Below are 21,831 nucleotides of genomic sequence, written 5' to 3'. Positions count from 1 at the left end.
GAAGCCCCAAGAAGGAATAAAATATATTGACCTGCTCTGCAGGATGTCGTGTAGATAGGTCAGAGTGAAAAAATAATAAAAAAAAAGAAAGTTCCTACAATATCAAAAGTGTCTAAAAATGTTTAAATAATGCATGAAACTTATAATATGTATGAACTTTAGTAAAGTAACAGTATATTGATAACATTGTCTTAATGTACTGGTGTGTTCATTGTCCCATAGCCAGGATCACCGCAGTGCTGGACATGGTCCTTTTTAATTCCCTTATTAAACTTTTGAAAAATATTCTAAGAGTGAATTTTTGTTTTTCACACTCTCAAGGCATTCCCACCCTTTTCCCACCGCTCCTGCTTTCTCCTGTCCCTCATGATGTTCCCGCCATTTTCCCTCTCCTCACACCATTCCCGCCCTTTTCCCACCCCTCACACATTCCTGCCATTTTCCCACCCCTCACACATTCCCGCCATTTTCCCACCCCTCACACATTCCTGCCATTTTCCCACCCCTCACACATTCCCGCCATTTTCCCACCCCTCACACATTCCTGCCATTTTCCCACCCCTCACACATTCCTGCCATTTTCCCACCCCTCACACCATTCCCGCCCTTTTCCCACCCCTCACACATTCCTGCCATTTTCCCACCCCTCACACATTCCCGCCATTTTCCCACCCCTCACACATTCCTGCCATTTTCCCACCCCTCACACATTCCTGCCATTTTCCCACCCCTCACACCATTCCCGCCCTTTTCCCACCCCTCACACATTCCTGCCATTTTCCCACCCCTCACACCATTCCCACCATTTTCCCGCTCCTCACACATTCCCGCCATTTTCCCACCCCTCACGCCCTTCCCGCCTTTTCCCACCCTCACGTCCTTCCCGCCCTTTTCCCACCCCTCACACCATTCCTGCCATTTTCCCGCTCCTCACACATTCCCGCCATTTTCCCACCCTTCACACCATTCCCGCCATTTCCCCACCCCTCACAAACCTCCCGCCATTTTCCCACCCCTCACACATTCCCGCCATTTTCCTGCCCCTCACACATTCCCGCCATTTTCCCACCCCTCACACCATTCCCGCCATTTTCCCACCCCTCACACCATTCCCGCCATTTTCCCACCCCTCACACATTCCCGCCATTTTCCCACCCCTCACACATTCCCGCCATTTTCCCACCCCTCACACATTCCTGCCATTTTCCCACCCCTCATGTCATTCCCGCCATTTTCCCACCCCTCACACATTCCCGCCATTTTCCCACCCCTCACACATTCCCACTCTTTTCCCACCCCTCACACATTCCCGCCATTTTCCCACCCCTCACACATTCCCGCCATTTTCCCATCCCTCATGTCATTCCCGCCATTTTCCCACCCCTCATGTCATTCCTGCCATTTTCCCACCCTCACAGCATTTCCTGCCATTTTCCCTCCCCTCACAAACCTCCCGCCATTTTCCCACCTCTCCCAAATTTCTCACTCTCCAAACCTGTGAGAGAAAAAAAAACAGGAGAAAGTAGGGAAAAGAGAAAAATAAAAAAAAAAAGGGAAAAAAAAGGCTTTGGAAGTTTATTTTCTTTGATAAAATCTCAACTGAAAGGGGTGGACTCTGTGAACAGCACCAGAATGGCACAAAGCCCCTGGAATTCCCATGGGGAAATCCAGTCAGTGGTTTGGCTGTTTTGTGGTGAATTTGGGTTTTTTCCTTGTATTTTTTTTGCTTTTTCATCAGAAAAAGTAAAGCTGTGGAGTTTTCCGAGGTGAAATCCTTTGGAATGACACCAATGGAAGGTCCGACCTGTGAGAAGTTTGGTAAAGCAAAGTTCCCGTTCATTAACTAAATTAGTTAAGAAAAAGCAGAATTCCCTATAGAAAATGACAATACAGAGAACATACAATTACAATAATGGGGAGGGGGGATCAACTGGAACTCTTCACCTCAAACAGAAATCCCAGCGTAAAAAACAGGACAGAAACAAAAATAAATCCGTTTTTCTTCCGCTGTAAAACTGGAGACAAACGCCAAGACTCTTTTCTTTTTCTTCTTCAGGTTCTTGCTGTAAAATGAGGTTTTTCAATAAAAAAACGGAATTTCTGAGGCGAAACGGAGCTGGCAGGAACAATCCCAGGTCCCGGCGGGGGAGAGGTAGAGGTGTCGCTGCCATCACAATCCACTGGCTTTTTCTGAGGTAATTCATTCTCTGTCAGTCAATAATTCAGGCCCAAGAGCAAGGGGGATTAATTAACGCTAATTGACCTCTCTCCTCTCGTCCAAAAGGTCCCAAACCAAGTGTTTAATTGGAGGCGTCGGAGGTGACGCTCCCGGGGTCTCCGGCGGGGGAGGTGATGGAGGACGGGGTGGGGGCGTCCTGCCAGCTGCCGTTGGCCTGGGGGTGGGAAAACACAATTAATTCCTATTTATTAATATTAATCATCAATAAATTACGTATAGATGACATAATACAACGTTGTGTGTTTGGAGGTTTAAAAAGGAAATGGCGCAGTCCGTGGATATACCAAAAAAAAACTCCTTCTCCCTTTATTTGCATATTTATAATTTATAAATTTCAATATAAATTCATCCATTTTATAAAGGATTACATATATTATTATACACGCTTTTATTAAAAGCGTGTGTCTTTCATGTATAATATTAATTGTGTATAATATGTAATTATATAAATTAATATATTATTATATATTATTATATACTATTATATATTATTATACTATATTATATTACATATACTTATATTTTTATATTATATTATATACTTATATTTTTATATTACATTATATAATTATATATTATTTAAATTATATTATATAATTATTATATAAAATATATATTATATAGTATAATATATAATAATTATTATATAATATATAATATCTAATATATACTATTATGTCATATCATTAAGTATATGCTTGTAATTCATACATTTAAATCTAAATTTATATTTTTTGGTGTATTCAATGTACAATAATTATTTATCGTACAAAATCTATTGAAAAACATATTAAACATGTTGAAAAGTTTAAAGATCTGAAATCAATTTTTAATTGATTTTAAATTGATTTTTAATCAATTCGATTCAATTTTTTTTAGCTTTTTCCCCCACCCCAACATCGGCCACATTGGGGTAAAAATAAAAAACATAAAAAATAGAAATAAATTCAAAATAAAACATTAAAATAAAGGTAAGAAATAGTATTTATTGCCAATATTCAGGAATTAAATTCCCACTCACATCGAGGCGCTGCGTGGAGTACAAAGGGTTCCCCACCAGGGGGTCGAACCTCCCGGTCTGGTGCAGGATGTGGTGCAGGGAATCCATCTGAAAATGGGGAAAAATGAGAAAAAATAAGGAAAAAATAAGAAAAAAAAAGTTTAAAAATTCTTGAAATGGGAATTTTTCAGTCTGAGTTTCCATAGGAATAAAGAACTGAAGGGACTGAAGTGAGAGTTTGAGCGAGCAGAAGGATTTGAGAACAGGGATTTGAGAATTTGGTAAGAAATCAGGGAATTATAAAAAATCCCAGTGGGAATTTCAATGGAGAGTGAGGGAATTTATGGGTGTGAGAATAAGAAGTTCAACAGGAATTTTGGTGAGGATTTTACTGGGAATTTCAGTATTTCAAGTGAGAATTTTGGAGATAATTTAAGAATTCCAGTGAGAATTTAAGAATTTCACTCAGAATTTCAGAGAGAATTTCAAGTTAGGGCTTTAAGTGAGAGAAGAGAATTTAGGAGTTTAGGAATTTCAGTAGGAATTTTGGCTGGAATTTCAGCAAGAATTCCATTGATAATTTTAATAGGAGTTTATTAAGAATTTCAGAATTTATTTAAGAATTTCATTCCTCATTTTCAACAGGAACTTCAGTGAGAATTTTGGAACTTCAGTGAGAATTCCACTGATCATTTCAGTAGGAATTTCATTAAGAATTTATTTATTTCACTCCTCATTTTCAACAGGAACTTCAGTGAGAATTTTGGAACTTTAGTGATAATTTTGGAATTTCATTAAGAATTCCACTGATAATTTCAATAGGAGTTTTATTAAGAATTTCAGAATTTATTTAATAATTTCACTCCTCATTTTCAACAGGAATTTCAGTGAGAATTTTGGAACTTTAGTGAGAATTTTGGAATTTCAGAGAGAATTCCGCTGAGAATTTCAACAGGAATTTCATAAAGAAATTCAGGATTCATTTAAGATTTTCACTCCTCATTCCAACAGGAATTTTAGTGAGAATTTCAGTGAGAATTTTGGAATTTCAGAGAGAATTCCACTGATAATTTTAATAGTAATTTCATTAAGAATTTAAGAATTTACTTTAGAATTTCAGTCCTCATTCCAACAGGAATTTCAGCTTTTCAGTAAAACCAGAAATTTAAATGACGACAAAACTTTAAACATCAATTAAAATTAGTATTAAAATTAGAATTAAAATTAGAATTAAAATGAAACCAAGAAAGAGAATTAATCGATTCCTGTGGAATCCAGGGCAGAAATTTGGGATTTTTCCCCTTTTTCCTGCTTTTCCTCACTGACCTGGGGCTGCCCGTGGGGAGGGCTCTGGTAGGAGGTCAAGGGTTGCAGGTTGAGGAAGGAATCCCCTGAATTTGTCAGCTTGAAAGATCCAGAGGAAGCTGCAAAAAACAACAAAAAAATCCAAAAAATTAATTTTAAAATAAGAATTTTTATAAGCACAAACCCACCCAAAATGGTTCTTCAGGTGAGATAAAAAAGGGAATAAAGTGGAATAAAAAGGGGAATAAAAGGGGAATAAAAATGGAAATAAAATGGAAATAAAAGGGATTTTAAATGGGAATAAAATGAAATGAAAAAGGAAATAAAATGAAATAAAGGGAAATAACAGACACGAAGTGAAGTAAATGGAAATAAAATTAAATAAAAAGGAAACGAATGGAACTAAAAGGACATAAACAGAAATAAACTGAAACAAAATGAAACAAAATGAAATTAAAAGGGAAAGAAAGAAAATAAAATTAAATAAATGGAAATAAAATGAAATAAAATCAAATAAAATTAAATAAATGGAAATAAAAGGACATTAAAAGGTAAAATGAAAATAAAGGAAATTATGGGAAATAAATGGAAATAGATTGAAATAAAATGAAATAACTGGACAAAAAGGAAATAAATAGAAACAGACTGAAATAAACAGAAATAAAATTAACTAAATAGGAAATAAAAGGACATTAAAAGGATATTAAAAGGATATTAAAAGGAAAAGAGAAAATTAAATAAAGGGAAATAAACAGAAATAAACTGAAATAAATGCAAAAGGGAAATAAAAGAAATAAATGGAAAGAAAATTAAATAAATGGAAATAAAATTAACTAAATGGAAATAAAAGGACACTAAAAGGGAAAGAAAGGAAACAAAGTGAAAGAAAATTAAATAAAGGGTAATAAACTGAAATAAAAATAAATAACTGGAAATAAAGGGAAATAAACAGGAATAAACTGAAATAAATGGTAATAAACTGAAATAAAACTAAATAAATGGAAATAAACAGAAACAAATGGAAATAAACAGCAATAAAAAAGGAAATAAAGGGAAATAAAAAAAGGAAATAGAGGGAAATAAACAGAAATAAAAAAGGAAAAACAAATCCCACAATGCTTCCAAGACCCAGAACCCCAAGTCATTAATGAATTATCCCAATTAATAATTTCCTGCTGACTGGAATTTGGGGTGGAGGTTGAGCTGCCCTGGTTCAAGACCCAGACTCCCAGATCATTAATTAATTATTCCCAATTAATAATCAGGAATTTCCCAGCCCTGCTGACCAGAATTGCGTGAGGAGGGGGAGCTGCCCTGGTTTCCCTGGCCCACAGCAGCAGCAACAGCAGAAACCAAAATTAAAACCAAATCCCACAGCGCTCCTAAGACCCAGATCCCCAGGTCATTAATGAATTATCCCCGGGTCATTAATTAATGAATTATCACAGTTAATAATGTCCCAGTGACCAAAATTTGGGGTGAAGGGGGCACTGCCCTGGCCCAGAGCAGCAACAGCAGAAACCAAAATTAAACCCAAATCTCATAACGCTCTTAAGACCCAGAACCCCAGATCATTAATGAATTATCCCCAAGTCATTAATGAATTATTCCCAGGTCATTAATTAATGAATTATCCCAATTAATAATGTCCCTCTGACCAGAGTTTGGTGTGGAGGGGGCACTGCCCTGGCCCACGGCAACAGAAACCAAAATTAAAACCAAACCCCACAACACTCCTAAGACCCAGACCCCCAGGTCATTAATTAACTATTCCCAGGTCATTAATTATTAATTATCCCAATTAATAACCCCCCTCTGACCAGAATTGAGTGTGGAGGGGGCACTGCCCTGGTTCCCCTGGCTCACAGCAGCAGAAACCAAAATTAAAACCAAATCCCACAACACTCCTAAGACCCCGACCCCCAGGTCATTAATTAACTATTCCCAGGTCATTAATTATTAATTTTATCAATTAATAATGTCCCTCTGACCAGAGTTTGGTGTGGAGGGGGCACTGCCCTGGCCTGGAGCAGCAGCAGCAACAGAAACCAGAATTAAAACCAAACTCTACAACGCTCTTAAGACCCAGACCCCCAGACCATTAATTAACTATTCCCAGGTCATTAATTATTAATTATCCCAATTAATAATGCCCCTCTGACCGGAGTTTGGTGTGGAGGGGGCACTGCCCTGGCCCGGAGCAGCCCCAGCAGAGTCCCCAGCAGTCCTGGCCGCGTAAATATTGGCCTCCTCCTGGAACTTGCCCATGTTCTTCTTGTAGCGGATCCGCTTGTTCCCAAACCAGTTGGAAACCTGGGAAAAATCCAGAAAAAATACGGGAAAAATGTTTTTTTTTCTCCACAATATTTGAATTTTTCCTGTGTTAAAATGGGCTTTTACTCCTGCAGCATTTGGAATTTTCCTGGGTTAAAATGGGTTTTTTCCCTTCAATATTTGGAATTTTCCTGGGTTAAACTGGGGGGTGGTTTCCCTTCGATATTTGGAATTTTGCTGAGTTAAAATGGATTTTTTTCCTTCAATATTCGGAATTTTGCTGGGTTAAAATGGGTTTTCTTTCCTTCAATATTCAGAATTTTCCTGGGTTAAATTGGGCTCTTTTCTCCATAATATTTAAAATTTTCCTGTGTTAAAATGGGCTTTTTCCTCCACAATATTTGGAATTTTGCTGGGTTAAAATGGGGTTTTTTTCCCTTCAATATTTGGAATTTTCCTGGGATAAAATGGGTTTTTTACTTCCACAATATTTGGAATTTTCCTGGGTTAAATTTTTTTTTTCCCACAATATTTGGAATTTTCCTGTCTCAAAATGGTGTTATTTAAATGGGATAAAATTTTGCCCCAAATCCCATTTTTTTTTGCCCCACTTGGGACCAAAAATGACCACGATAAAAAAAACCAAAAATTTCAAATTAAAACCATTTAAAACCCCAAATTTTTATTAAAAAAGGCATAAAATTTTACCCAAAAATCCCATTTTTCCCCACCTGGGAGACGGTGATTCCACCTAAAATCCCAAATTTTTATTGAAAAAGGAATAAAAATTTGCCCAAAAATCCCATTTTTTTTGCCCCAACTGGGGGAAGACTACCAGAATTATTCCACCTAAAATCCCAAATTTTTAATGAAAAAGGGATAAAATCTGCCCAAAAATGCCATTTTTGCCCCACCTGGGACCAAAAATGACTGCGAAAAAAAAAGAAAATTTAAAATTAAAACCATTTAAAATCCAAAATAAAAACAATTCAAAATATAAAATTAAAACAAATTAAAACCCCAAATTTTTATTTAAGTGGGATTAAAATTTTGCCAAAAAATCCCATTTTTTTGCTGCACCAGGGACCAAAAATGATGACAAAAAAACCCACAAAAATTCCAAATTAAAACTATTTAAAACTTCAAATTAAAACCATTTAAAAACCCCAAATTTTTATTAAAAAAGGAATAAAAATTTGCCAAAAAATCCCATTTTTGCCCACCTGGGACACAGTAATTCCCCCCCTCCTGGCGAGCTCCTCCTTGGCCTCCTCGCTGGGGTAGGGGTTGCTCAGGTGGGAATAGAAATACTCATTGAGCACCTCCGTGGCCTGTTTGCTGAAATTGCGCCTCTTCCGCCTGCAAAAGGGAAAAAAAATCAGATTATAGAGACTCAAAATGGAAATAAATCAAATTATTCACAATTTAATGGGGGTTTGGAGCCTCAAAATGGGAAAGAAATCAATTTATTTGGGATTTAGTGGGGGTATGGAGCCTCAAAATGGCTCCAATAATCAAATTATTTGGAATTCAATTAATTTTCACCCAAAAATACCTTTTTATTTCCACCAAAACTCACATTTCAACCAAAAAAATTCATGTTTTTCATCAAATATTTGTATTTTTTTCACCCATTTCAGGAATTTTTCCCCCAAAATGGGCTCACCTGGCGTTGAGGAACCTGGACCTGAGGATCACGACGACCTCACAGCTGCTCTGCTTGAGGTGAACTTGCAATGGACATCACCCACCCAACAAATATCCTTATTTTCCACCAAATATCCACATTTTTCCTCCAAAACCCATATTCCAACCAAAAATATCTGTATTTTCCACCAAATATCCATATTTCCCCCCCAAATTGGCTCACCTGGCATGGAGGAACCTGGACCTGAGGATCACGACGGCCTCGCAGTTGCTCTGTTTGAGCTGAACTTGCCTTGGGTGATGCCCACCCAACAAATATCCCTATTTTCGATAAAATATCCACATTTTTCCTCAAATATCCCTGATTTTCCCCAAATTGGCTCACCTGGCATCAAGGAACCTGGACCTGAGGATCACAACGGCCTCGCAGTTGCTCTGCTTGAGCTGAACTTGCCATGGATGACGCCCACCCAACAAATATCCCTATTTTCCCCAAATATCTGTATTTTTCCACCAAATATCCGTATTTTTGCCCCTTTTTCAGCAATTTTTGCCCAAAATTTGCTGACCTGGCGTCGAGGAACCTGGACCTGAGGATCATTATGACCTCGCAGGGGCTCTGCTGGGCTCTGCTTGAGCCGAACTTACCATGGACATCACCCCCCCAAAAATATCCACATTTTTCCATCAAATATTTGGGTTTTTCCCCCAAATATCCACATTTTCCCCCAAATTTGCTCACCTGGCATCGAGGAACCTGGACCTGAGGATCACGATGACCTCACAGTTGCTCTGCTGGAGCTGAACTTGCCATGGACATCACCCACCCAAAAATATCGACCTTTTCCACTAAATATCCACATTTTTCCACCCATTTTAGGATTTTTTTCCCAAAATTTGCTCACCTGGCGTCGAGAAACCTGGACCTGAGGATCACGATGACCTCACAGTTGCTCTGCTTGAGCTGAACTTACCATGGACATCACCCACCGAAAAATATCCATATTTTTGCCCCTTTTTCAGCAATTTTTCCCCCAAATTTGCTCACCTGGCATCAAGGAAGTGTGACCTGAGGATCATGAGGGCCTCGCAGGTGCTCTGTTTGAGCTGAACTTACCATGGACATCACCCACCCAAAAATATCCATATTTTTGCCCCTTTTTCAGCAATTTTTCCCCCAAATTTGCTGACCTGGCATCGAGGAACCTGGACCTGAGGATCATGACGGCCTCGCAGTTGCTCTGCTTGAGCTGAACTTGCCGTGGACATCATCCACCAAAAAATATCCATATTTTCCACCAAATATCCACATTTTTCCTCCAAAACCCACATTCCAACCAAAAATATCCAGATTTTCCATCAAATAGCCACATTTTTCCACCCATTTCAGGATTTTTTTCCCAAAATTTGCTCACCTGGTGACGAGGAACCTGGACCTGAGAAATCTGGACCTGATGAGGACCTGATGACCTCGCCCAACCAAAATTCTCAAATTTTCCACCAAATATTCATATTTTCCCCCAAATTGGGCTGACTTGGCGTTGAGGAACCTGGACCTGAGGATCACGACGACCTCACAGCTGCTCTGCTTGAGGCAAACTTACCATGGACATCACCCACCCAAAAATATCCGTATTTTTCATCAAAACCCACATTCCACCCAAAAATATCCATGTTTTCCATCAAATATCCACATTTTTCATCAAATATCCACACTTTTTCCCTTGGAGGAAGAATTTTTTCCCAAAACTCGCTGTCACAGTTGCTCTGCTTGAGCTGAACTCGCCGTGGATGACGCCCACCCAAAAATATCTATATTTTTTCACCTAATATCCACATTTTTCCTCAAATATCCCTGATTTTCCCCAAACCCCCTCACCTGGCGTTGAGGAACCTGGACCTGAGGATCACAACGGCCTCGCAGTTGCTCTGCTTGAGCTGAACTTGCCATGGATGATGCCCACCCAAAAGTAGCCACATTTTATCCCCCATTGGTGGACTTTTGTCCCCAAATTTTCTCACCTGGCGTCGAGGAACCTGGACCTGAGGATCATGAGGGCCTCGCAGGTGCTCTGCTTGAGCTGCACCTGGATGGAGCCGAACTTGCCGTGGATGAGGCTGACCATGCGCTGGATCTCGCGGGGGGCGATGGGCCGCGTCCGGCTCTGCTCCCGCAGCAGGTTCAGCACGTGCGTCGTGAACTCGCTGCACGCCTGGGAAAGATAAAAAAAATTATAAAATATAGATAATAATATATTTTAATACATTTTAATAGGTTTTAATCGTGTTATAAAATATAAATATATAAAAAATAATATATTTTAAGTATTGATTTATTAACATTAATATGGGGGAACGGCACAAAGTATAGAAAAATATAGGTTTTAATACATTTTAATAGATTTTAATCGTGTTATAAAATATAAAAATATAGAAAATTATATATTTTAAGTATTGATTTATTAACGTTAATATGGGGGAACGGCACAAAGTATAGAAAATTATAGCTTTTAATATATTTTAATATTGTTGTAAGATATAAAAACATAGAAAAAATATATTTCAATGAATTTTAATAATGTTATAATAATGTTATAATAATGTTATAAATGTTTAATAATGTTATTAAATACATATATATATAAAAATATATAAAATATATTTATAAAATAATATATTTTAATAATTTTGACATATATTCATAGTATTATGAAATATAGAAATATATAAGATATTTTCATAAATGTTAATATATTTTAATGTTATAACGTATTAACATATATAAAATAATATATTTTAATAAATTTCAATAGATATTATTAATTGTATAAAATATAAAAATATAAAAAATAATAATATATTTTAAGCATTGATTTATTAAAATTAATATAGGGGAACAACACAAAATATAGAAAAATATAGGTTTTAATACATTTTAATATTGTTGTAAGACATAGAAACATAGAAAAAATATTTCAATACATTTTAATAATGTTATAATAATATTATAAATGTTTAATAATTTTTTTTTATTTTGGGGTTTCTTTTAAAAAAACCCCCAAATTCCCACCAAAACACCCCCAAAATTCCCACCAAAACATCCCAAAAAATGTTGGGGTTTTTTTTTAATTATTTTTTTAAAGTTTGGGGTTTCTTCTTTTTAAAAGACCTCCAAATTTCCACCAAAACACCCCCAAAAAAATCCCCAAATTCCCACCAAAAAATGTTGGGTTTTTTTGGTGGATTTTTTTTTTTTTTTTTGTGTGTGTGTTTTGTTTTGTTTTTTTTAATTTGCTGTTCCTTTTCTTTAAAAAAAACCAAATTCCCACCAAAACATCCTCAAAACCCCCTAAATTTCCATCAAAACTCTCAAATTCCCACCAAAAAAACCCCAAAAACCCCTGAAATTTCCCAAAAAAACCCCCAAATTCTTACCAAACCCCCAAAAAAACCCTCCAAATTCCCACTAAAACCAAAAAAAACCCCAAATTTCCCCCAAATTCCCCCCAAATCTTCCCGGGAAGTTCACCTGGTCGTACTTGTCCAGCTCGGAGTGGAAGATGTGTCTGATCTGGGCCAGCTTGGCGCGGTAATCGGCGTGTTCTGTGCCGGGCTCGTGGGGACGCCCCCCTGGGGAGCCCGGCCCGCCCTTCCCTGCCCCTTCCACACCTTTTCCTGCTCCTTCTCCCACTTTTCCAGAACCTTCCAGGATTTTTCCGGCTCCTTCTCCCATTTTTCCGGGCTCTTTCCTGTGTTTTTCGGGGGGTTTGCCGGCCACGCCCTCGGCCAGCAGCATGTTGTCCAGTCTGAGCAGCTGAGAGTCCGGGGGCTCCTCCTCGGACACGCTGCGGACACTCAGCGCTGGGGAAATATGGGGAAATTAGGGGAAAAAATGAAAAAAAAAATCGAAAATTTGTTGTTCGCGGCGGTTTCGGCAAGAGAATTTGGGGTTTCGTCTTTTCAGGTGATTCCAGGTAAAGGTTGTGGACACTCAGCGCTGGGGAAAAATCAGAGGGAAAAGGGAAAATTAGAGAGAATCAGGAAAAAAATTAGGAGAAATGGGAAAAAATATTGAGGATTTGTTGTTTGTGGTTGTTTCGGGAAGAGAATTTGGGATTTCCTTGTTTGAGGTGGTTCCAGGTGGTTCCGGGTGGAGGCTGCGGACACTCGGGGCTGGGGAAAATCAGGGAAAATCAGGGAAAATCAGGGAAAATTAGGAAAAATTAGGGAAAATTAGGGAGAATTAGGGAAAATTAGGAAAGAAAAAAAAAAGAGGAAAAAAATTGAAAATTTGTTGTTCGCGGCGGTTTCGGGAAGAGAATTTGGGGTTTCGTCATTTCAGGTGGTTCCAGGTGGAGGCTACGGACAGTGAGAGCTGGGAAAGTGAGGGAAAATCATTTTAAAAATCAGGAAAAATGAGGGAAAAAAATGAGGAAAAATGAGGAAAAAAATGAGGAAAAAAAATGAGGAAAAATGGGGGAAAAACATAGAGGATTTGTCATTTGCAGCGGTTTCGGGAAGAGAATTTGGGATTTTCTTGTTCCAGGTGGTTCCAGGTGGAGGCTGTGGACACTCAGCGCTGGGGAAATCAGGGGAAAATGGGAAAATTAGGAAAAAAAAAGAAAAAAAAATCGAAAATTTGTTGTTCACGGCAGTTTCGGGAAGAGAATTGGGGGTTTCATCATTTCAGGTGATTCCAGGTAAAGGTTGCGGACACTCAGCGCTGGGGAAATCAGGGGAAAATTAGGGAAAAATAGAAAAGAAAAAAAAATGAGGAAAAAAATTGAAAATTTGTTGTTCGCGGCGGTTTTGGGAAGAGAATTTGGGATTTCCTTGTTCCAGGTGGTTCCAGGTGGTTCCAGGGGGAGGCTGCGGACACTCAGCCCTGGGGAAATCAGGGGAAATTAGGGAGAATTAGGGAAAAAAAATGAAAAAAAAAAAAAATCGAAAATTTGTTGTTCGCGGCGGTTTTGGAAAGAGAATTTGGGGTTTCGTCATTTCAGGGGGTTCCAAGTGGAGGCTGTGGATGCTGAGAGCTGGAAAAATGGGGGGAAAATCATTGAAAAATGAGGAAAAAAAAGAGAAAATTAGGAAAAAAAATAAGGAAAAACAGGAAAAAATATCGAGGATTTGTTGTTCGCAGTGGTTTTGGGAAGAGAATTTGGGATTTCGTCATTTCAGGGGGTTCCAGGTAAAGGTTGCAGATGCTCAGCACTGGGGACAAAGAGGGGAAAAGGGAAAATTAGGGAGAATTAGGGGAAAAAAATGAGGAAAAATGGGAAGAAAATTGAAAATTTGTTGTTTGCGGTTGTTTCGGGAAGAGAATTTGGGGTTTTGTCATTTCAGGTGGTTCCAGGTAAAGGCTACAGACACTCAGGGCTGGGAAAAATCGGGGGGAAATGGAAAATTCGGCAAAATCAGGGAAAATTAGGAAAGAAAAAAAAAATGAGGAAAAAAATCAAAAATTTGTTGTTTGCGGTGGTTTCGGGAAGAGAATTTGGGATTTCGTCGTTTCAGGTGGTTCCAGGTGGAGGCTGCGGACAGTGAGAGCTGGGAAATGAGGGAAAATCATTAAAATAGGAAAAATAAGGAATAATGAGGAAAAAATGAGGGAAAAAAAGGGAAAATTAGAAAAAAAATGAGGAAAAATGGGAAGAAAATCAAAAATTTGTTGTTCGCGGTTGTTTCAGGAAGAGAATTTGGGATTTCCTCATTTCAGGCACGGATGGAGAACATTGGAGAGAGAGAGAGGAGAAAAACTGGAAGAAATGAGGAAAAATTAAAGGAAAAAAATGGGATTTTCTGATTTATTTTTCTCGTTTTTCTGAGGAAAATCCAGAGATTTCCTGATTTGTAGACAAAAACCTGGGATTTCTGTGTTTGTGGAGAAAAATCTGGAATTTTCTTGGGTTGGGCAGTTCCAGGAGACAGAAAAAAATGGGAAGAAATGAGGAGAAATTTAAAAAAAAAAAAAAGGATTCCCTTGTTTTTTGGAGAAAAATCTGGGATTTCTGGGAGGAAAAATTGGGATTTTTTAATTTCAGGAGGTTCCACAGAGGTTGTGGCCACTGAGGACTGGAGAAAAACGGGAAGAAATTTTAAAAAAAGAAATAATTTCTTCATTTTTGGAGCAAAATTTGGGATTTCCTCATTCCAGGTGGCTCTGAGAGGATACTGAGCACTGGAGAGGCTGAAAAACTGGGGAAAAAGAGGAAGAAAAAGGGAAAAATTATGAAAATTTCTCATTTCTGGGAAGAAAATCCCGGGATTTTCTCATTCCAAGTGGAGGTTGTGGAGATGGAGCACAGGAGAGACAAATTTGGGGTGAAATTCCCACAAAATTCCTTGTCCTGGGCAGGAAATTCAGTGGAAAATGAAGAATTTTGATGTCGCATCTTAATTAATACTGATTATTAATTAATTAATTAATTCCTTCCAGGAAAAGCAAAAAAAAATCTGCATTTTTCCAGCTTCCAGAGGGAATTCCTTAAAAAAAACCCCTCCTAAATCCTGGAATTTTCCTGTAAAAATAACCCCAAAATTTATTTTTTCTTCCTTTAAAAAAAAAAACAAAACCAAAACAAAACAAAAAACAAGCAAACAAACAAACAAAAACCCTAAACAAAACAAAAACAAACAAACAAAAAAAAATCAAATTTCGGCCTAAAAATTAATTTTAAAAAACCTTTAAATGAAGAATTTATGGAGGAAAATTGGGATAAAGTGGAATGAGGGGGAAATTGAGGAGAAAAAGTGGATTTGGAGGGAAAAAATGAGAATAAAAATCAAATCCAGACCTGTTTTCTCCTTGATTTCACAGAGGACACTGAACAGGGCCGGCTTCATCCTGTGGCAGTTCAGGGCGTGTTTTCTGCAAAAAAAAAAAATGGAAAAATCAGCCCCAAAATCCACAGAAAAAAAACCCAAATTGGGCTCATGGAAAGAGAAGAACAGTGAGAGGGGAAAATCCTGGAAAAAAGGGGAAAATCCAGGGGAAAAATGGGAATTTTGGGGTTTTTTTGAGGTTTAATCTCGTTTTTCTGGGAGGAAAATGGGATGGAAATGGCCAGAAATCCAAATTTTTGGGGATTTTTTGGGAATTTTTGGAATTTTGGAAGCTGGAAGTGGCACCAAAAGTTGATTTTTCATCATGGATTTTGATCTAAATCTGATTTTTAAGGGAGATAATAATTAAATACAGGAATAAAGATAAGGATATGAAAGTTTAGGTATAAAAAATGCCAATTTTTAAGGAAAAAGAAGCTGATTTTTGAGGCAAAATATCCCAAGTTGTGGTTTATCCCAAAAATCCCAAATTTCCCAGAATTTTGGGGCTAAATTCCACAAAAAAACACCGGGAAAAACCCACGGGATGCAAAATCCACCTCAAAATCTCTTTTTTTGCTAATTTTGAGCCCTTTTTCACCTCAGAAAAATCCATTTAGAGCTGAATTTCATGGATTTTTTAACACATATTCACAAAATTCCTCAGTTTTCCAGGTTTTGGTCCTAAAATCCATCAGGAAAAATCCTCTGGAGAAACCCCCTCTCTTTTTTTGCCGCTTTTGAGCCCTTTTTTCCCCTCAGAAAATCAATTAAAATCTATTTTTTTTGCCATTTTCCCGGGATTTTCGCACTCGGGGCTCCTCGTCCCAAATCCTGTTTATTTCCCCTCAATTCTTGAGAATTTTCCCCTCAAAACTTCTCAGTTTTTACCCCAAAACTTTGAGATTTCCACAAATTCCATCCCAAAATTCAAGAAATTCCAGTTTTTCTGGTCCAAATTCATCCCAAAATCCAACAAATCCAGGGAAATTCAGCTTTTCTGGCCGCAAAACCTCTCACAGGTGAAAATTCCCAGAATTTTGGGGCTAAATTCCAGAAAAAAGACCGGGAAAACCCACAGGAGGCAAAATCCACCTCAAAATCTCTTTTTTTGCTGCTTTTGAGCCCTTTTCCCCCTCAGAAAATGAATTAAAATCCATTTTTTTTTGCCATTTTCCCGGGATTTTCCCGCTTTGCCGAGATCCCCGCTCGGGGCCCTGCCCCAAATCCTGTTTATTTCCCCTCAAATCTTGGGAATTTTCCCTCAAAACTTCTCAGTTTTTACCTCAAAACTTCAGGATTTCGCCTTTAAAAAAAAATAAAAAAAAAAAAATCGGCGGGAATTTCCAGAGGGGAAAAAAAAAAAATAAATAAAGAACCAAGGCCGGGAGCGGCGGCGGGAGAACAAAGGCGGCCCCGAGCCCTTTGTCCACAATAAAAACCGGAATATGAGGGAAAAATATCACCTAAAACCCCCAATTTTGGGGTTAAACCGCTCGATTTGTGTCCCCGGAGGCAGCGGTGGGTAATGAGGTAATTAATAATTCATTAATTAATAATTATTTGTTAATTAAACCCCGCCCAGCTCCTCCCCGCCGGGTCCTTTTCCCGCCTCCCGCCAATTGGAGATTAAAATTCCCAATTTTGGGACTTTCCAAAGGCTTGGAAAACCCTCAAAGTTTTAATTTTAATAAATTCATTTAAGTTTAAGTAGAATTTTATTAATTAATCCTCAATTTGTAACTGGAAACGGCTCAAATCCAACAAACTTCCCACCAATTGGAGCTTAAAATTCCCAATTTTGGGACTTTCCAAAGGTTTGGAAAACCCTCAAAGTTTTAATTGTAATTAATTCATTTAAATTTAAATAAGAATTTATTAATTAATCTCTAATTGGTGGCTGGAAACGCCTCAAATCCAACAAACTTCCCCCCAACCGGAGCTTAAAATTCCCAATTTTGGGACTTTCCAAAAGGTTGGAAAACCCTCAAAGTTTTAATTGTAATAAAATCATTTAAGTTTAAATAGAATTTTATTAATTAATCGATAATTCATGGCTGGAAACGCCTCAAATCCAACAAACTTCCCGTCAATTGGATCTTAAAATTCCCAATTTTGAGACTTTCTAAAGGCTTGGAAAACTCCCAAAGTTTTGATTTTAATAAATTCATTTAAATTTAAATAGAAATTTATTAATTAATCCTTAATTCGTGGCTGGAAACGGCTCAAATCCAACAAACTTCCTGCCAATTGGAGCTTTAAATCCCCAATTTTGAGACTTTCCAAAGGCTTGGAAAACCCTCAAAGTTTTATTTGTAATAAATTAATTTAAATTTAAATAGGAATTTATTACTTAATCCTTAATTCATGGCTGGAAACGCCTCAAACCCAAAAAATTCCCCGCAATTGGATCTTAAAATTCCAAAATTTGGGACTTTCCAAAGGCTTGGAAAACCCTCAAAGTTTTAATTGTAATAAATTCATTAAAATTTAAATTTAAATAGAATTTAATTAATTAATTCTTAATTCATGGCTGAAAATGCCTCAAATCCAACAAACTTCCCCCCAGTTGGAGCTTAAAATTCCAAAATTTGGGACTTTCCAAAGGCTTGGAAAACCCTCAAAGTTTTAATTTTAATAAATCCATTTAAGTTTAAATAGGAATTTATTAATTAATCGATAATTCATGGCTGGAAACGCCTCAAATCCAACAAACTTCCCGTCAATTGGATCTTAAAATTCCCAATTTTGGGACTTTCCAAAGGCTTGAAAAACCCTCAAAGTTTTATTTTAATAAATTCATTTAAATTTAAATAGAAAATTATTAATTAATCCTTAATTCATGGCTGGAAACGCCTCAAATCCAACAAACTTCTCCCCAGTTGGAGCTTAAAACTCCTAATTTTGAGACTTTCCAAGGGCTTGAAAACCCTCAAAGTTTTTAATTTTAATAAATCCATTTAAGTTTAAATAGGAATTTATTAATTAATCCTTAATTTGTGGCTGGAAATGCCTCAAATCCAACAAACTTCGCAGCCCAGGGGGAAAAAAAGTGGATTTTCCATTAAAACTGCTGGAAATTTGGTGGGTTTGGGCTAATATTAAAAGGATTTGGGTTAAAAAAACATCTTTCCTCAATTTATGGGAATTGAAACTTCCAACAAACTCAAAATTATCCCAAATATCCCCAAATTCTCCCCAATATTCCATGAAATCCACATTTAGGGGATCCCCAGAGGAGCTGCAGGTGGAAAATGCCCCAAACAATCCCAAGAAAAGGAGAAAAAAGAGAATTTTGGGAAAAAATTGACAATTCCATCCCAAAAAACAACCCAGAAAATTACTTTAATCCCAAATTTTGAGGGTTTGGAGGGGAAACTCTTCACAAAATACAAATAATCCGTGGGAACAGCTGAAATTCGGGGCTGCCCCACCCAAAAGGGGCCGAATTTTGGGGTGAGATAAGAAAAAAAAAGGGACTTTTATCAGCCTGGGGAAGCAGGACCACTCCCAGCTCCCCAAAAACTGCAAGAATGAGGAGAAAAAATCCCCCAAAAAAGCCAGTTTTTTGTGGGGTCTGATTAAGGAATAAAAAACCCACCAAAATCCTGGAATTGTGCTCATTCCCAGCCCTGGTTTGCCCTAAAATTCAGGAATTCCTGGGGGGAAATGGAGGATTTATTCCAAATTATCCCAAACTGGGGGGTCCCAGCCCCTCCTGGGCAAAATTCCAGCCCCAAGCAGCTCCAGGTTTCCCATTCCTGGGGATTTTTCGCCATTCCAAATGGAGATTTTTCCAATTCCCAGTGGAATTTTCCCCATTCCCAGATTTTTCCCTCATTCCCAGTGGGTTTTTCCCCATTCCCAGTGGGGTTTTCCCCATTTTTCAGTGGGATTTCCCCCAAATCCTGGTTTTTTCCCCCCACTCCTGGGATTTTCCCCCAATCCTGAGTTTTTTTCCCTCATTCCCAGTGGATTTTTCTCCCATTCCCAGAGGATTTCCCCCATTTTCTGTGAGTTTTGTCTCACTCTCAGCAGGGTTTTTCCCATTCCAGGGTTTTTACCCACATTCCCAGTAGTTTTTCCCCATTCCCAGTGAGATTTCCCCCATTCCCGGTGATTTTTGTTCCATTCCCGGTGATTTTTCCCCCATTCCTTGGGATTTTTCCCCCATTCCCAGTGATTTTTGTCCCATTCCTGAGGGTTTTCCCCCATTCCCAGTGATTTTTGTTCCATTCCTGGGGTTTTTCCCCCATTCCCGGGGATTTTTATCCCATTCCTGCAGATTTTTCCCCCATTCCTGAGGGTTTTCCCACTTTTCCGAGGATTTTTCCCCATTCCCAGAAGTTCTGCCCGGGATTGTCTTGCCTGACTCCACTGGGAATGGGGTAAAAAAACCGGGAATGGGGGAAAAAACCCAGGGAATGGGGGAAATCCCACTGGAAATGGTGGAAATCCCACAGAGAATGGGGGATAAAAAAAGAGGGAATGGAGGAAATCCCACAGGAATGGGGAAAAACCCCAGGGAATGGGGGAAATCCCACAGGAAATGGGGGAAATTCCACAGGGAATAGGAAAAACTTCCTGGGAATGGGAAAAACTTCCTGAGAATGGGAAAAACTTCCTTGGAACTGGGAAAAATCCACTGGAAATGGAGCAGAAACACTGGGAATGGGAAAAACCCTGCTGGGAATAGGGGGGAAAACCTGCTGGGAATGGGGCAAAACACACTGGAATGGGCCAAAACACACTGGAAATGGGGGAAAACACTGGAAATGGGGCAAAACACACTGAGAAAGGGGCAAAAGCCACTGGGAATGGAAAAAAAACCACTGGGAATAGGGTAAAACTGGTGGGAATGGGGCAGAACCTGCTGGGAATGGGGCAAAAATACCGGGAATGGGGAAAAAACACTGGAAATTGGGCAAAACCCGCTGGGAATGGGGCAAAAATACCAGGAATGGGGTAAAACTGCCAAGAATGGGGAAAAAAAACCACTAGAAATTGAGCAAAACTCCTGGGAATGGGATAAAACCCCCGGGAATGAGATAAAACTGGTGGGAATGGGGGAAAAACGACAGGAAGGGGAGAAAAACTCTGGGAATGGGATAAAACCCCCAGGAATGAGATAAAAACCCCGGGAATGGGATAAAACTGGTGGGAATGGGGGAAAAACGACGGGAAGGGGAGAAAAACACTGGGAATGGGGCAAAACCCCTGGGAAATGGGGTAAAAACCAACTGGGAATGGGGCAGAACCCCTGGGAATGGGATAAAACTGGTGGGAATGGGGGGAAAACGATGGGAAGGGGAGAAAATCCCCATGAATTGCCCCCAAAACGGGGGTGGGGGGGGGAAGCGAGAGCATCACCCGGGATGAGGAGGCCTGGACGGAGCGGGGAAGTTTCCCCTCAAAACCCTCCCTCAGTGTCCCCACAGTGTCCCCTCAGTGTCCCCTCAGTGCCCCCATAGTGTCCCCACAGTGTCCCCTCAGTGTCCCCTCGATGTCCCCACACTGTCCTCTCAGTTTCCCCTCAGTGTCCCCTCTCTGTCCCCTCAGTGTCCTCTCGCTGTGCCCTCAGTGTCCCCTCAGTGCCTCCACAGTGTCCCCACAGTGTCCCCTCGGTGTCCTCACAGTGCCCTCACAGTGTCCCCTCGGTGTCCCCTCGGTGTCCCCTCAGTGTCCCCTCAGTGCCCCCATAGTGCCCCCTCACTGTCCCCTCAGTGTCCCCAGAGTGTTCCCTCAGTGCCCCCATAGTGTCCCCACAGTGTCCCCTCAGTGTCCCCATAGTGTCCCCTCGGTGTCCCCTCAGTGCCCCCATAGTGTCCCCTCGCTGTCCCCACACTGTCCCCACGGTGTCCCCTCGCTGTTCCCTCAGTGTCCCTACAGTGTCCCCACAATGTCCCCTCAGTGTCCCCTCAATGTCCCCACGGTGTCCCCTCGCTGTTCCCTCAGTGTCCCTACAATGTCCCCACAATGTCCCCTCAGTGTCCCCTCAGTGTCCCCTCTGTATCCCCTCGGTGTCCCCACAGTGTCCCCTCAGTGTCCCCTCAGTGTCCCCACAGTGTCCCCTCTGTATCCCCTCGGTGTCCCCACAATGTCCCCTCAGTGTCCCCACACTGTCCCCTCGCTGTCCCCACGCTGAGTCACGGCGGTCCCGCTGTCCCCGGTGCCGGTGTCCCCCGCCCGTTACCTGGCCTGGGCCTCATCCAGGCTCTGGTCGGTGATGGCCATGATCTGCTGCAGGACATCGCCGGTGTCGCGCCGGGCCGGCCCCGTTGGTGGCCCCGCTGGTGGCCCCGTTGGTGGCCCCGCTGGTGGCCCCGAGGGCGGCGGGTCCCCGCCGGTGGGAGCAGCGGCAGCCCCGGGGGGAGGCGCCGCTGGCGGAAGAGCCCCCGGCAGGGCCACCCCGGGCACCAACCGCGGCGCGGCCTCCATGGGCGGGCCTGCAGCTGCGGGCCCGGCGCCGCAAATCGCGACAAATCGCGACAGAAGCGACAAGAGCGCCGCCGACCTGCGGCCACAGAGCGGCCCCCCCCAC

General features: G+C 40.1%; 1 protein-coding gene across 1 annotated transcript; it reads right to left on the bottom strand.

The window, feature by feature from the left end:
- Positions 1-1,419: 1,419 nt before the first annotated feature.
- On the bottom strand, positions 1,420-21,728 carry LOC310921743 (pre-B-cell leukemia transcription factor 1-like; the record flags this gene model as incomplete). Its single annotated transcript, XM_083881963.1, has 9 exons — positions 1,420-2,393; positions 3,261-3,347; positions 4,566-4,663; positions 6,707-6,857; positions 8,042-8,177; positions 10,488-10,678; positions 11,995-12,326; positions 15,263-15,336; positions 21,484-21,728. 9 exons carry the CDS (start codon positions 21,726-21,728, stop codon positions 2,301-2,303), a joined length of 1,407 nt encoding a protein of 468 aa, XP_083738089.1. The 3' UTR covers positions 1,420-2,300.
- Between the last annotated feature and the right edge of the window lie 103 nt (positions 21,729-21,831).

The sequence above is a fragment of the Zosterops lateralis genome, assembly GCF_965231275.1.
Source record: "Zosterops lateralis genome assembly, chromosome: 36".
Taxonomy (NCBI): Eukaryota; Metazoa; Chordata; class Aves; order Passeriformes; family Zosteropidae; genus Zosterops; species Zosterops lateralis.
This window is presented reverse-complemented; position numbering and strand designations above follow the sequence as displayed.